Here is a 12,620-nt window from a genome sequence, read left to right as displayed (position 1 = left end):
TTATATACCCTATTCATTATCAGACATTTTGAGAACTGTGGAAACAAAGTATGCGCATACTATACATTTATTTTAAAGGGGTGCTATTATGCTTTTTCACTTTTTGAATTTTAGTCAGTGTGTGGTGTGTATCTTTGGGCATAAAAAGATCTACAAAGTTACAAATCTCAAAGTCCACTCCAAAGGGAGATATTTCGTTTTTAAAAAATCTCTTTTCAGGAACTACAACGAACGGCTCCTTTGGAATACAGCGTTTGTTTTCCACATGCAATGATGTCACAATGTGGTTCATAAGAATATAATTAAAATAAATCCCACCTACGGAAATTCGAATTGTTGGGGGGTGGGTAGGGACAAGGTGGGGGATTAGCCTAACTTTAGCAATTCAGTGCAGACAGCTGCTTCAACGAGCCGCAGCGCGGCGGGTATAAACACAAGCATTGACTAGAGTGGCTGCTTCAGAGCAGTGACCCGCCGCAGATGTGTGCAGTGTGTGGTAAGAGATTTATTCATCATACAATGTAGATAGCTTCACTTATAATGCGGGTGTTTTTTAAAATGCATAAACCTGCACTAGAATAGGCTAGGCTAATCAGTGATGTTGTTCTTTGATAATGTTAGGTTGCTTTTAGCCTTATGTTGGAGCTGGTTTAGGACAATAAAACTAAGTATGTAAAATAATTAAATAAATTAGCACTATAATATCATGTATCGGTGATCTCGCAGCCTGAGGATAGGAGCCAACACTACTGTACCATATTATTTACTCACCCTCCATGCATCCTAGGTGTATATGACTTCCTTCTTTCAGACGAATGCAAACGGAGTTATATTACAAATTATCCTGGCACTCCCAAGCTTTAGAACGGCATAGACGGGTGTTTCTCTTCATCAGTCCAAAACAAGTCAATAAAGTGCATCCATTTATAATAAAAAGTGCCTCACATGGCTCAGGGGGAGGGGTCAAAAAAGGTTTCCTGTAGTGAATTGATGCGTTTTTGTAAGAAAAATATCCATATTTAAAAAGTAAAAATCACTTTAATCTAGCTTGCGCCAACTAGTTAAGACTAAAAAAGCCACTGTGTGGGAAGATTTGCGTAACACCGCCCAAATATATATACGCAAAAAAAGAAGGCATTAATATTCTCACTGTAGTATTGTTGCAGCTGCAGCCATGTCGTGGAGATACTGTGTATTTTGCTGCAAAAGCTAAACTATTATGTTTGGCCTTTCAAATGAGTACACAACTAGAAATCAGTGGTTTAGTTGTATTTCCAAGACTGTTCCAGAACAGTACAACACAAATATTTGAGTGTGTGCAGCGCATTTTAAGGAGGACTGTTTCCTGAACCTGGGAGAGTAGCCTACAATGCCAGCTATAAAGTGGGGCAATTCCAACTTTGCAAGGACAGTCTGGTGCTTCTGACTCACAGCCTGTAAGTACATGTTCATATGAAAAGTATTTGCTACTGACTACTCAAACATGAATTTTTAGCAGCGTAGAGTAGTGCTTGCTGTTTGTCATTTCTACGATCACAAATGCAGACATGGTTTTATGTTTACGCAACACATAAAAAGACAGTGTAAGTCATTATAATCAGTAATTATGTCCCCACTGGATGCAACAAATGCCTCATTTATAATGGGGTTTATTGTTTTCGTCTCGTTGCACCGGGACACGGCATTACAACGGTAAAGGGTGTAACATATCTGTCACACGCTTGAGGTATTCAGCCAATCACAACGCACCGGATAGCTGGCCAATCAGAGCACACCACGCTTTTTAGAATGATGAGCTTTGTAAAAATCTATGCGTTTCAGAAAGGCAGGGCAGAGAGGAGCAACAAGGCAAACCTTAAACCATGTAAACGCATTGCATTACATCAAATACACAAAATAGTGTTCTTTTTAGCAACCTTATATGACCCCTTTAAGATGTAAATGATTTACATGGTAGTTTCGGAAAGCGAAGCAAGTTTTGAGTTGTGAAAGACACAGTATGCTTTCATAAACCACTTGCACTCGTTGGTCTCCAATCACATCTGATCACCTGCTGTGTCTCAGAGCCATTTAAAATGAAGAGTCGCCATGGAAACCTCGGGTACAAGGTCACAGCAAAAGACCTATGGTCCGATAAGCACATATTGTCCCATTCATAATCCATCAGGCACATATGGAGTCTTTCTCTGATGGGTGAACATGGTTAGACCATGATATGTAACATAATTCAATGTAATGTAATGGAGAACGACAGAGAGAGAGTATAAGCTGAAGAGAATGGACAGCCACATTGGACCAAGTGCGCGGAATCATCTCCAGAGGTGAATAAGGTTAACTCTCCAGTGAGCGGTGCTGTAAACAAGCCTCTCTAAAATCAATATGAGGGTCAAAGACTAGTGAGTAGAAGCCTTGAAGTCTTTCTAAAAAGCTAGCTGCTGTAAAGATGTCGCCTTCATCCAGCTGCCATCCAGATCAACACCTGTTGACACGTAACTTAAAAAAAAAAAAAAAAAAAAAAAAAAAAAAGAAAATGTTTACTATAATTTCACTTTCATGCTGCACATTTTGGAGCAATAAACTTATACTGACAAAAACAAATCCATGATATCGATAAAAAACAAAAAAAAATGTTACAAGATATAATTAAATACATACTGAAACTAAGAGGACTTCACAGCGAACCAACAAAATAAATGTCTGTTTCAACTATTTTAACATATTCCGAAATTATAACAGAAATACATTTCTCAAATAATTAATTAATTCATTGGTTTTATGAATTAATTTCAATCAGCACCATTTAGATGAAAAAATATATTAAATCATAATTAATGTTTTAATATATATTTTTCATTAATGTTTTAATTCACACAGTATATAGCACTGTATATGACAAAACATTACCATGCAATGTTTTGCTGTAAATGAATTGTTATATTTTCATTACATTTTTCAAAGATTAAAATAATAATGTTTTAAAAATGTATTTCATTCAACACCATTTTGAAAAAGTATTAAATCATGAAACATAAAATTTAGAATAAATAAAACAGAAAACCCAGAATCTGAATGAACGAATAAATAAAATAAAATAAAATAAAATAAAATAAAAGTCTGGTTCAACTATTATAACATATTCTGAAATTATAACAGAATTACATTACTATTATCTAATAAAATGTATTTCTCAAATGTAATAATACGTTTTCATAAATTCATTTCATTCAACACCATTTTGGTGAAAAAATTCTATTAAATTATCAAACATGAAATTAATTAATTAATCATTTTAAAGATTTTTTCATTAATATTTTAATGCATATAGTATACAAGTTATGTTGTGCAGCAATGTATTTGACAAAAATTATTATGCAATGTTTTTTTGTAAATTTTCATGTCATAACATTTTTCAAAGACTACCATTTTATGAATTCATTTCATTCAAAACCATTTGATGAAAAAAATTTTTATTAAATCATGAAACACAAAACTCAGATTCAGAAAAAAATAAGACAGAAAACCCAGAATTTGAGAAAAAAACATAAATCAAAAAAATACAACAAAATTCTAAATAAAATGTAAATAAAATAAAATAAAATAGCGCCCAGGCATATTTTTAATTTTTGGTTTGTTTGAGTAGTGTGAAAGCGTTAATGTTATAAACTTGGGCTCACACTAATGAACCACACTAAATCTATTTGAAAAGAGGTTCTGGTGTTCTACGAGAACTGCAAGTAATTCATGCATTTATGCAAGTAGCCTGAATGTGAAGTTCAAGAATTCAAAATTCCAATAGCACGGTGCAACTGGCACCTTTAATCCTGATTTTTCACCTGTAGTGGTAAACAGCTGCCGCTAGTCCTCATGCAGGTACTGAGGCTGATGATTGAAACATACTACGCTTCTAAGCCAAGTAATACACAAAAAGGGACCTGCGGGGGCACAGGGTGAAGTCAAACTTGGGTTTGGACCAAGTCTTTATACGTTTCTTGAACCTTTTCGACTCACAGCTACAGCATGTCGTGTAACTCAAGCACACATGTTCAGGCCGCCCTGTGGCACCCTAAATAACCATGAAGCCAGCGTGGGATGAAGCCAGATCTCTCACCTCTGCACCCAGAGATTTGCACCAGGACGAATAATGCTGTAAAAGGCCTGTGGGCAGCTGTTCCCCTAAAGGTTGGAGAATTAAGTTACTGGCACTGTGTTGAACATTTGTACAGTGACAGCGGGGTGTTAATGCATCGCATGCCCAAAGCTGGTTGAACGCAAAGCTGCGATGGTATATTACACACGGTGATTGGCAGGAAGGTAAAACTTCCTTCAGATCTGTAAAGTGAGATGGTCTTCAGTCTTCAAGTGGAAAATTGAACTGCGCTCCACAGCAGTCAAAGTCATACGGGTTTGGAACAGCATGAGGCTGAATAAATGATGACAGGATTGTCATTTTTCCTTTAATAAGAGCACATAAACAACACTTTCAGAGAGTCTTTGCCTTCCCCAGGCAAAGTAGGCCAAGTTTCAAATACCCTTTCCTCAAGACCAGTCCAGACTAATCCAGACAGATCTGAGGCATGTGGGCCTATGGGATGCTTTGGCCTACTCTTCCACTTCAGCAACTTTTGGCCTGAAGGACTGGGGTGCTTCACAGAGCAACCTCTGTCCTCATGTTTCAAAGACTCCGGGCTGAACTCAGTTATTGGACCACTGCGAAAGTAAGTGAACGGTAAAGACACCAAACCCAAAACCAAGCCAAACAGGCACTAAAATCAAATAGAAACTTGAAAGATTCCATTCAAAAACCACAAAAATCTGTCAGAAACCAATCCAATAAAATCCATTCTCAAAGATGATTCATTCTAAGGATAATTAGATTTGTTGGGCCGTGCAAAAACAGGTAAGGAAGCAGCCAATCTGCAAATTTATACAAAAAAACTCTCAGAAAAAAACGGTACAAAAGCTGTCACAGTGGAGCAAAAGGGACTAAAATGGACCATTTGGGTACTAACATGTACACCTGAAGTAATAATATGCATCTTCAAAGTACTAATATGCATCCTTTAGGGCAACAGTGTCCAATCCTGCTATTGGAAGGCTATTGGAAGGCTAAAAATTTTTTTTTTTTTTTTTTTTTTTTTTTTTTTTTTTTAATTAAGATAATTAGACCATATTTTCCTGAATGTGTTTTCAAGATAGTACCTTTGGTTGGTTTAAGCCTGTCATGGATAAATATGAAACTGAAACCACCAGTAGGTGGGTGCAAGTCTGTGGAAGCCTATTTCCGCCACTGAATAAAAAAATAAAAAAAGGTTAATTTCTTATCTCACATTTTTCTTCTCAAAATTGCGTGATACAAACACGCAATTCTGACTTTTCTTCTCAAAACTGCATGATATAAACTCTCAATTGCGATAAATAAAGTAAAAATTGTGAGATTAAAACTCACATTTCAGACTTTTTTTCAGGACTGCGTAATATAAACTCAATTGTGAGAAAGTCCAATTTTGAGGGGAACACACACAAAAAAAGACTGATATGTTCTCAGAATTGCGAGTTTATATCTCACAGTTCTGACTTTTTTCTCAAAATATTCATAATATAAACATGCAATTGCGAGTTATAAAGTCAGAATTGCAAGAGATGAACTCGCAATTCTGAGAAAAAAATAATTCTGACTTTATAACTCGCAATTGTGAGTTTATATCACACAATTCTGAAAGAAAAGTCAGAATCGCAAGATAAAATGTCACACTTACCTTTTTTTAGTTTTTATTCAGTGGGCTTCCATACAAGTCCCTGTCCTAATGAGTGATTCAATGACTCCTTCATTCAAACGATTCTTCAGAACAGCTGATTCATTTAGAAACAAAGCTATTGACTGGCTATTCACTGAATCACTGACTTGTTCAAAAACTCAGATTCATTCAGTAACAAAACACACTGTGTTGCTCTGATATGCACAAATGTTCTGCACCAGGCCTCCGGCTTTGTTAAAAATGATTTTTGTTGGCGAAACGCAGCAAAAACACACCACGTGATTAAAATGTAACTCACTTAATACTAACATTTGTTGCACTGTTTTACAAAATCTATTCATTTGCAATCATGCTGATATTCGGGAAAACAACACTCTTGCTCGTGTGATATTATATCTTAGAAATAATACAGAAATATTTAAAAAACAAGAACTCTTACAGGGCATTTTGCCTCCATATCTTGAATTAACTATATTATAACTGCATTCTAATAGCTTCATTCCACAGTCAAAAACTCTCAAGATGTGTTTTTATTTGTCTTTTGCAAATCGAGTTACATAACGTCAGCTCACACATCGATAACATTGGCATGAAACTTAAGTTGCGATAGTCTTTTCGTCCCTATTATGACATATTTCCCAGTAAAACGGCTTCTGGAATGTTCACCCTTCGCCGGGAGTTTAACTGACAGGCCATCTGACCAATCATAATGTGAATCCGCCGTTTTGTCCAACAAACACCCAAACAGAAGCATCTGATTAACGTCAGTGGACTATGGTGTATGGACTATGTGTCGTCTTTCCGCGGTTGAGACAACATAACTCTAATGTTCATTCATGTTTATTTTATGCTATAACTAGTAGTAAAGTGAGATCGGTTCACATGCCGCTTGAACTGATGCAATTGCATTTTTTCCCTGAGAGTTTAACAAAAACTATGCAATTCCCACATGCAATGGGTTAATTCTTCAAAGAACAATCCAACGATGATTTAGCTAACTTTTGCTTTCAGACAATGAAGTTGGTCTTACCCGTCAATTGTTTTTCATCCTCTTGCTTCTCTTCACTCGGCATCTCGCTGACAGGCTGGTGAGGTTCTACGTCTTGAACTTTGTCAAGCTCAGAATCGTTGTTTGATGGAACTGGCTGTGTGTTTTCTTCAGCGTCCACATGTGATTGAATCTCCGCCTGGATTCCTTCTGCATCCGTGCGCACAGGATCTGATACAAAGCTCGCGTTTCTACAGACGGAACATATGTGATCTTCTTTGGACTGTGGATGTGCGTGACCTTCACCTGGTCGCTCACACTCTGGGTGGAACCATCTGAAGAAAAAGAGGCAGCTGATGATTCACTCTTTCACTGCATCCACAATTAGGTTCCAGATATGGACTTTTTGGATATAGAACTGCTACACATTTGCAATGGAATTGTACCTTTTGCATTGATGGCAAGAAAGCAGGTCTTTGTGGGCGTCTGGATCTACGTCGCTGGGACACAAGCAGGGGACGGTGGTGTCCTGTTGTTCGCCACAGTTTTGGCACAGTAGGCTGTTGTGGTGCCATTGTTCACCGCTCCGGGTGCCACACTGAACACACATCCGGCAGTTCTACAACACACAGCTAGGATTAGCTATACTGCATAAAAGAAATGGGAGATATTTTGTGTTGACAACAATAATGTCTCCAGAGCCGCCCATACCTTACACCTCCAGCCGTTGGTGGGGATAGTGTCCATAGCCGGCTGCAAGCAGAAAGTGTGATAGCCTTTGTCGCACATATCGCACACTAGCATTTTAGTGTCTTCTCCAGGCTCCCTGAAAGATACAAGGACACAATCAACGGAACTAATTCTACCAGTGCATTTTTTAATAAATACATTCCTTACAAAATTATTGTAAACATGCTATGGTTAAAAACTTAACTGATAAAACGTAAGCCCCTTGGTGAAAAACTAAAAATTTTTCAATAAAAAAACTCTTAAAGGTGACATATGAAAATCTGACTTCTTCCGTGTTTAAGTGCATGGCAAAATTCAAGCAAAACATGCTAACTGTTCTGTCTTTGGCTGCACAGTTGGGCACAGAACACTATTTAGAGTCCCAGCCTCAGAAGAGATGAAAGAGCAGTGGATTTATTGATTTATTTATTGTATAATACGCTGCTGCCACACAGATCTAATATAAACATGCGATTTCTTTCCCAGCTGTTTACTTTCACAGACACAACCGACTGTTTTTGTAACTTGTGTGTTTTTAACATAAACTTGTGTTTATTTGACAGTTTAAGCGCAATAAGACATGAAAGAGGACTTGGGTTTAGTACTCAATTCCGTGTGACAGTCGCTTGCTGCGCGTGCTTCGTATGTGGGGGCTCAGAAAACACAAGTTTAAACTAATATGGTGTAAAAAGCATGATTTCAGGGCGACAGACATGATAATCAAAACCAAACTGATGTTTTTGGCAGGGAATCGGAGGTAGGAGCTGTAAAGGCACAGCCCTATTCTGGAAAAGGGGGCTCATTTGCATTTAAAGAGACATGCATGACTTATATTTAGTTTTTTTTTAATTAGCAGTTATGTACATTACGTTTTATGTCATTAAGTTTATTGCATTATTTTAGTATCGTATGAGTTACCATGATGGTGTTTGAATGTGTGTATGACATTGTGTGCATTTGTTATATATTTGTGTTTACCTCAGTTTTTGAAAAAGTTATTTTTGATAAGCTTAGATTCATTATGTGGCTTTCTCATTACCACCAGCGTTTCTGGTAGTTGTCAGTGTATTAAAAAAGGTACAAAACAGATTTCAGTACTTTAATTTGCTGCTATATTAACATTATATCAGAGAATAAAATATAGGCTTTTTACAAATTTTCAATTTTAGTTTAATTTCATAAAAGTTCTGGCAACCACAGCTGCAGTTGTTTAACACTATATGTTACCCCACAGATTTTTACACAGCATATAACTGAATGTGTCTAATTACTGACTACACATTAAGCCCACATGAGACGTGAGCAGGTGTCTGTTTATTTCCCGGAAAAGCAAACTATTGCAACCTCAAAGGATGCATGAGCAAATAAAGCTGAGCTATTGAGGATGGCTCTACAGGAATGAGTAACAGCGCAGGCATGCCGCACAGACTGGGGAGAATAAAAGCCAAAGCTTGGCTGCAACTCACTTGCATGTCTGACAGACTTTGCACTCGGGGCACTGCCAGCCTGCCCTCTTCAGAGGAGTGACGCTGATGTCCAGACACATGCCGTGGTAGTGCAACCCACAGCTGGTGCAAAAAAGCTGGTCCAGGAGATCCCCGGGGCTGTCGCACAATATACAGTTCGCCTCTTCTTCATCTGAGAGGGAAAGAAAGATGAACCAAAAAAATCAATGTGAACCTCATATACCATTTAAATCCAAACTCCTAGTGTACTGGATCCAATTTTCAATTACTTTTAGAGTTAAATTCAGCAAGTATTGACAACAATTTAGAAGGTTAAAACATTTATAATGTTACAAAAAGATTTCTATTTTCAAAATGCTGTTTTTGAAATGTTCCATTGAGAATCCTGAGAAAAAAAATGTATCACAGTTTCCACAAAAATAATGAGCATGATTGAGAATCATTGAGAATAATTTCTGAAGGATCACGTGACACTGTAGACTGGAGTAAGGATGCTGAAAATTCAGCTTTGGTCACAGTTATATCACAATATGACTGCATTTTTATATTCAAAAAGTAGCCTTGCGATGTCATTCAAAGTCTCCTTTAGACTTTTCAATGGCAGTGAGTTCGAATGGTTTGGAGTCTGAAAGTTTGTCTGGCACTTTTTTATAGGACCAAATAATAAAGACAGTTCTTACATTTGCTGACGGCCAGTTCAATGTGCTCTGTGCACAGGACAGAGCGCCTCCTGAAGTCCTGAAAGGTGCCGGCGGCCCCCGCGCAGGGGTAATGGTACGAGCGATCACACCCCTCCTCACAGCACTTGATGGATGCTCCAAGGCGCTTACAATATGCACAATGCTACAAAAGAAAACAGTCACTGATGAGACGCTGACAATACACACTCTGACACTAAAACATGTTAAAAGAGGGCCATCAATTATTTTAACACTGTCTACAGTCCTTAACTGAAACCTTACATGCATTGACTGCTCGTCACATAATTAACATTCAAGCTTAAAAGTCTGGCAACTAATATTAAACCAAACAAATCTATACAATGAGACATGAAAGCTGACAGTGTAATGCCTGTGGTCAGACTAACAGCTAGGGAGAGCTGTGACATAAACCACAATGATGATAGACTGACGGATGTGTAATTATCCCATCATGCCTGTAATCTCCCACAGACCACAAACGAGAGGGCCAATTCACGAAACGGTTGCACCACTATTGTGTGCATCTCAGCGACATGTATTGAAATGAAGTCATCGTCAAGTGCACTTTTAAAAGCAGATTCAGGTGTGTGAATAAGAATGATGCAGTCACAGTAAAGTACAGCAGATCGCAGTAATCTGCTGATTCCTTCATAGAAATGTGCTCAGAACCAGCCTGCAGACTGGGAACTGAGCTGCTCAACACTAATTTTGGGGTGTGGGGTCTCATGGGAGGATTTTATACAGATTTGCATAATTCCTTTAGTGAAATGGGAGTTAAAACAACGCAGACAGCATGTACAAATAAACAGTGTTATCAGCAATAGTCTATACTCTTGACATACTCAAATCAAACTTATCAAACTCTCATCATATTTAAACTCTTATTATACTTTAAGGAGAAGTCCACTTCCAGAACAAAGATTTACACCCCCTTGTCATCCAAGATATTAATGTCTGTCTTTCTTCAGTCGTAAAGAAATTATGTTTTTCGAGGGAAACATTTCAGCATTTTTCTCCATATAATGGACTGATATGGTGCCCCGAGTTTGAACTTCCAAAATGCAGTTTAAATGCGGCTTCAAACGATGCCAAATGCGTCGATCCCAGCTGAGGAAGAAGGGTCTTTTCTAGCGAAACGATTGGCTATTTTCAACTTAAAAAATTATTTCAAAACCATCCTACATCGCTGCAGAAGTACTGACCCAGTCTTTGCAAAGTGAAGATGCAAAAAAGATCAAACACCTTTAACAAAAAAGGTAAAACAGCGATATAGGACGATTTGGAAGTTGAGGGAGAACATGAGATGGGAGTTTTTCGACATACCCTAACTGTCATGAACCGGAAAAAACAGTTCAGGGAGAGTAAGACAAGATGAGCATTTGACATTAAAAAGTATATAAATAGTATTTTTTTAATGAAAATAACCGATCGTTTCGCTAGATAAGACCCTTCTTTCTCGTCTGGGATCGTTTACACCCGCATTTGGGATCGTTTGAAGCCGCATTTAAACTGGGGCACCATATCAGCCCATTATATGGAGAAAAATGCTGAAATGTTTTCCTCAAAAAACATAATTTCTTTTCGACTGAAGAAAGAAAGACATGAACATCTCGGATGACAAGGCAGTGAGTGCATTATCTGTAAATTTCTGTTCTGGAAGTGGACTTCTCCTTTAAAAGTAAATGTAAATTTAATTTCAACTAATCCCTCTTGTCAAACTTTTCAACAATCATGTTCTCATCATAATTTTATTTTCACCATACTTTTTACATTAAATTACAGTTGTCAACATACTGGATATTATACCTTAAAATATCAATATCCGCTACCAATATTTACAATGTAAATATTGAATGTCAAAATATCAAAACAACAGGGAAAAATTGCCACAATATTAAGGGCATTAAAACTGAATAATACCTAGTCTACTTCAGGGAGACTTAATTGTCTGTGATGTGATACAAATCTGCATTAAATGCTGTTAAAATTTGTTACATTAATAGTAATTATGACATAATTATGTAATACACACTACCAGTCAAAGGTTTTGAACAGTAAGATTTTTAATGTTTTTTTTAAAGAAGACTTCTCCTAACCAAGCAGCATTTTATTTTCATTTTTGAAATATTTTTACAATATAAAATAACTGTTTTCTATTTGAATATATTTTAAAATGTAATTTATTCCTGTGCTTTCAAAAATAAATTTTTAGAATCATTACTCCAGTCACATGGCCTATTTTGCTCAAAAAACATTTATTATTATTATTATTACTATTATTATTATTATGTTGAACATTTTTTAAGGTTTTTTTGATGAATAGAAAGTTCAGAAGAACAGCATTTATCTGAAACAGAAATCTTTCGTAACATTATAAATGTCTTTATTATCACTTTGGATCAATTTAAAGCATCCTTGTTAAATAAAATGATTAATTTCTATCTTTTTTATAAATAAATGCTGATCTTTGGATTTCTATTCATCAAAGAATCCTGAGAAAAAAAAAAAAAAAGTACTCTGTTTTAAAATTAAAAATTTTAAATATTGATAATAATAGTAATAAAAAATGTTTCTTGAACAGCAAATCAGCATATTAGACTGATTTCTGAATCATGTGACACTGAAGACTGGAGTAATGATGCTGAAAATTTAGATTTGATCACAGAAATAAATTACATTTTAAAATATATTCAAATACAAAGCAGTTATTTTAAGTAGTAAAAATATTTCAAAATATTACTGCTTTTGCTGCATTTTGGATCAAATAAATGCAGTGTTGGTGAGCAGCAGGGATATCTTAAAAAAAAAAAAAATTGTTAAAAATCTTACTGTTCAAAACGAAGTACTAAAATCATTAAAACTAAAAACAGAAAAAAAAGCTAAAAAGAAATATCCACAAAAAAAAAAAAAAAAAAAAAAAAAAAAAAAAAGATAAAAATACGCACACTACAGTGTGTCAACTTGATGAAAGAAAGACGAG

At 36.2% G+C, this 12,620-nt stretch overlaps 1 protein-coding gene across 11 annotated transcripts in view; it reads right to left on the bottom strand.

Annotated features, from left to right (window-relative positions):
- kmt2cb (lysine (K)-specific methyltransferase 2Cb) overlaps positions 1-12,620 on the bottom strand; it is a 141,085-nt gene that overhangs the window by 72,596 nt on the left and 55,869 nt on the right. For all 11 annotated transcript variants that reach the window (XM_051138075.1, XM_051138114.1, XM_051138096.1 and 8 more), the window contains exons 8-12: positions 9,620-9,782; positions 8,940-9,111; positions 7,456-7,570; positions 7,191-7,363; positions 6,787-7,079 (exon numbers count right to left, since the gene is read on the bottom strand). In XM_051138075.1, the coding sequence (XP_050994032.1) occupies positions 6,787-7,079; positions 7,191-7,363; positions 7,456-7,570; positions 8,940-9,111; positions 9,620-9,782 (916 nt within the window). The remainder of the gene's footprint in view (positions 1-6,786; positions 7,080-7,190; positions 7,364-7,455; positions 7,571-8,939; positions 9,112-9,619; positions 9,783-12,620) is intronic.

The sequence above is a fragment of the Labeo rohita genome, chromosome 2 (assembly GCF_022985175.1).
Source record: "Labeo rohita strain BAU-BD-2019 chromosome 2, IGBB_LRoh.1.0, whole genome shotgun sequence".
Classification (NCBI taxonomy): Eukaryota; Metazoa; Chordata; class Actinopteri; order Cypriniformes; family Cyprinidae; genus Labeo; species Labeo rohita.
Note: the sequence above shows the minus strand (reverse complement) of the source record. Positions and strands in the feature narration are given on the sequence as shown.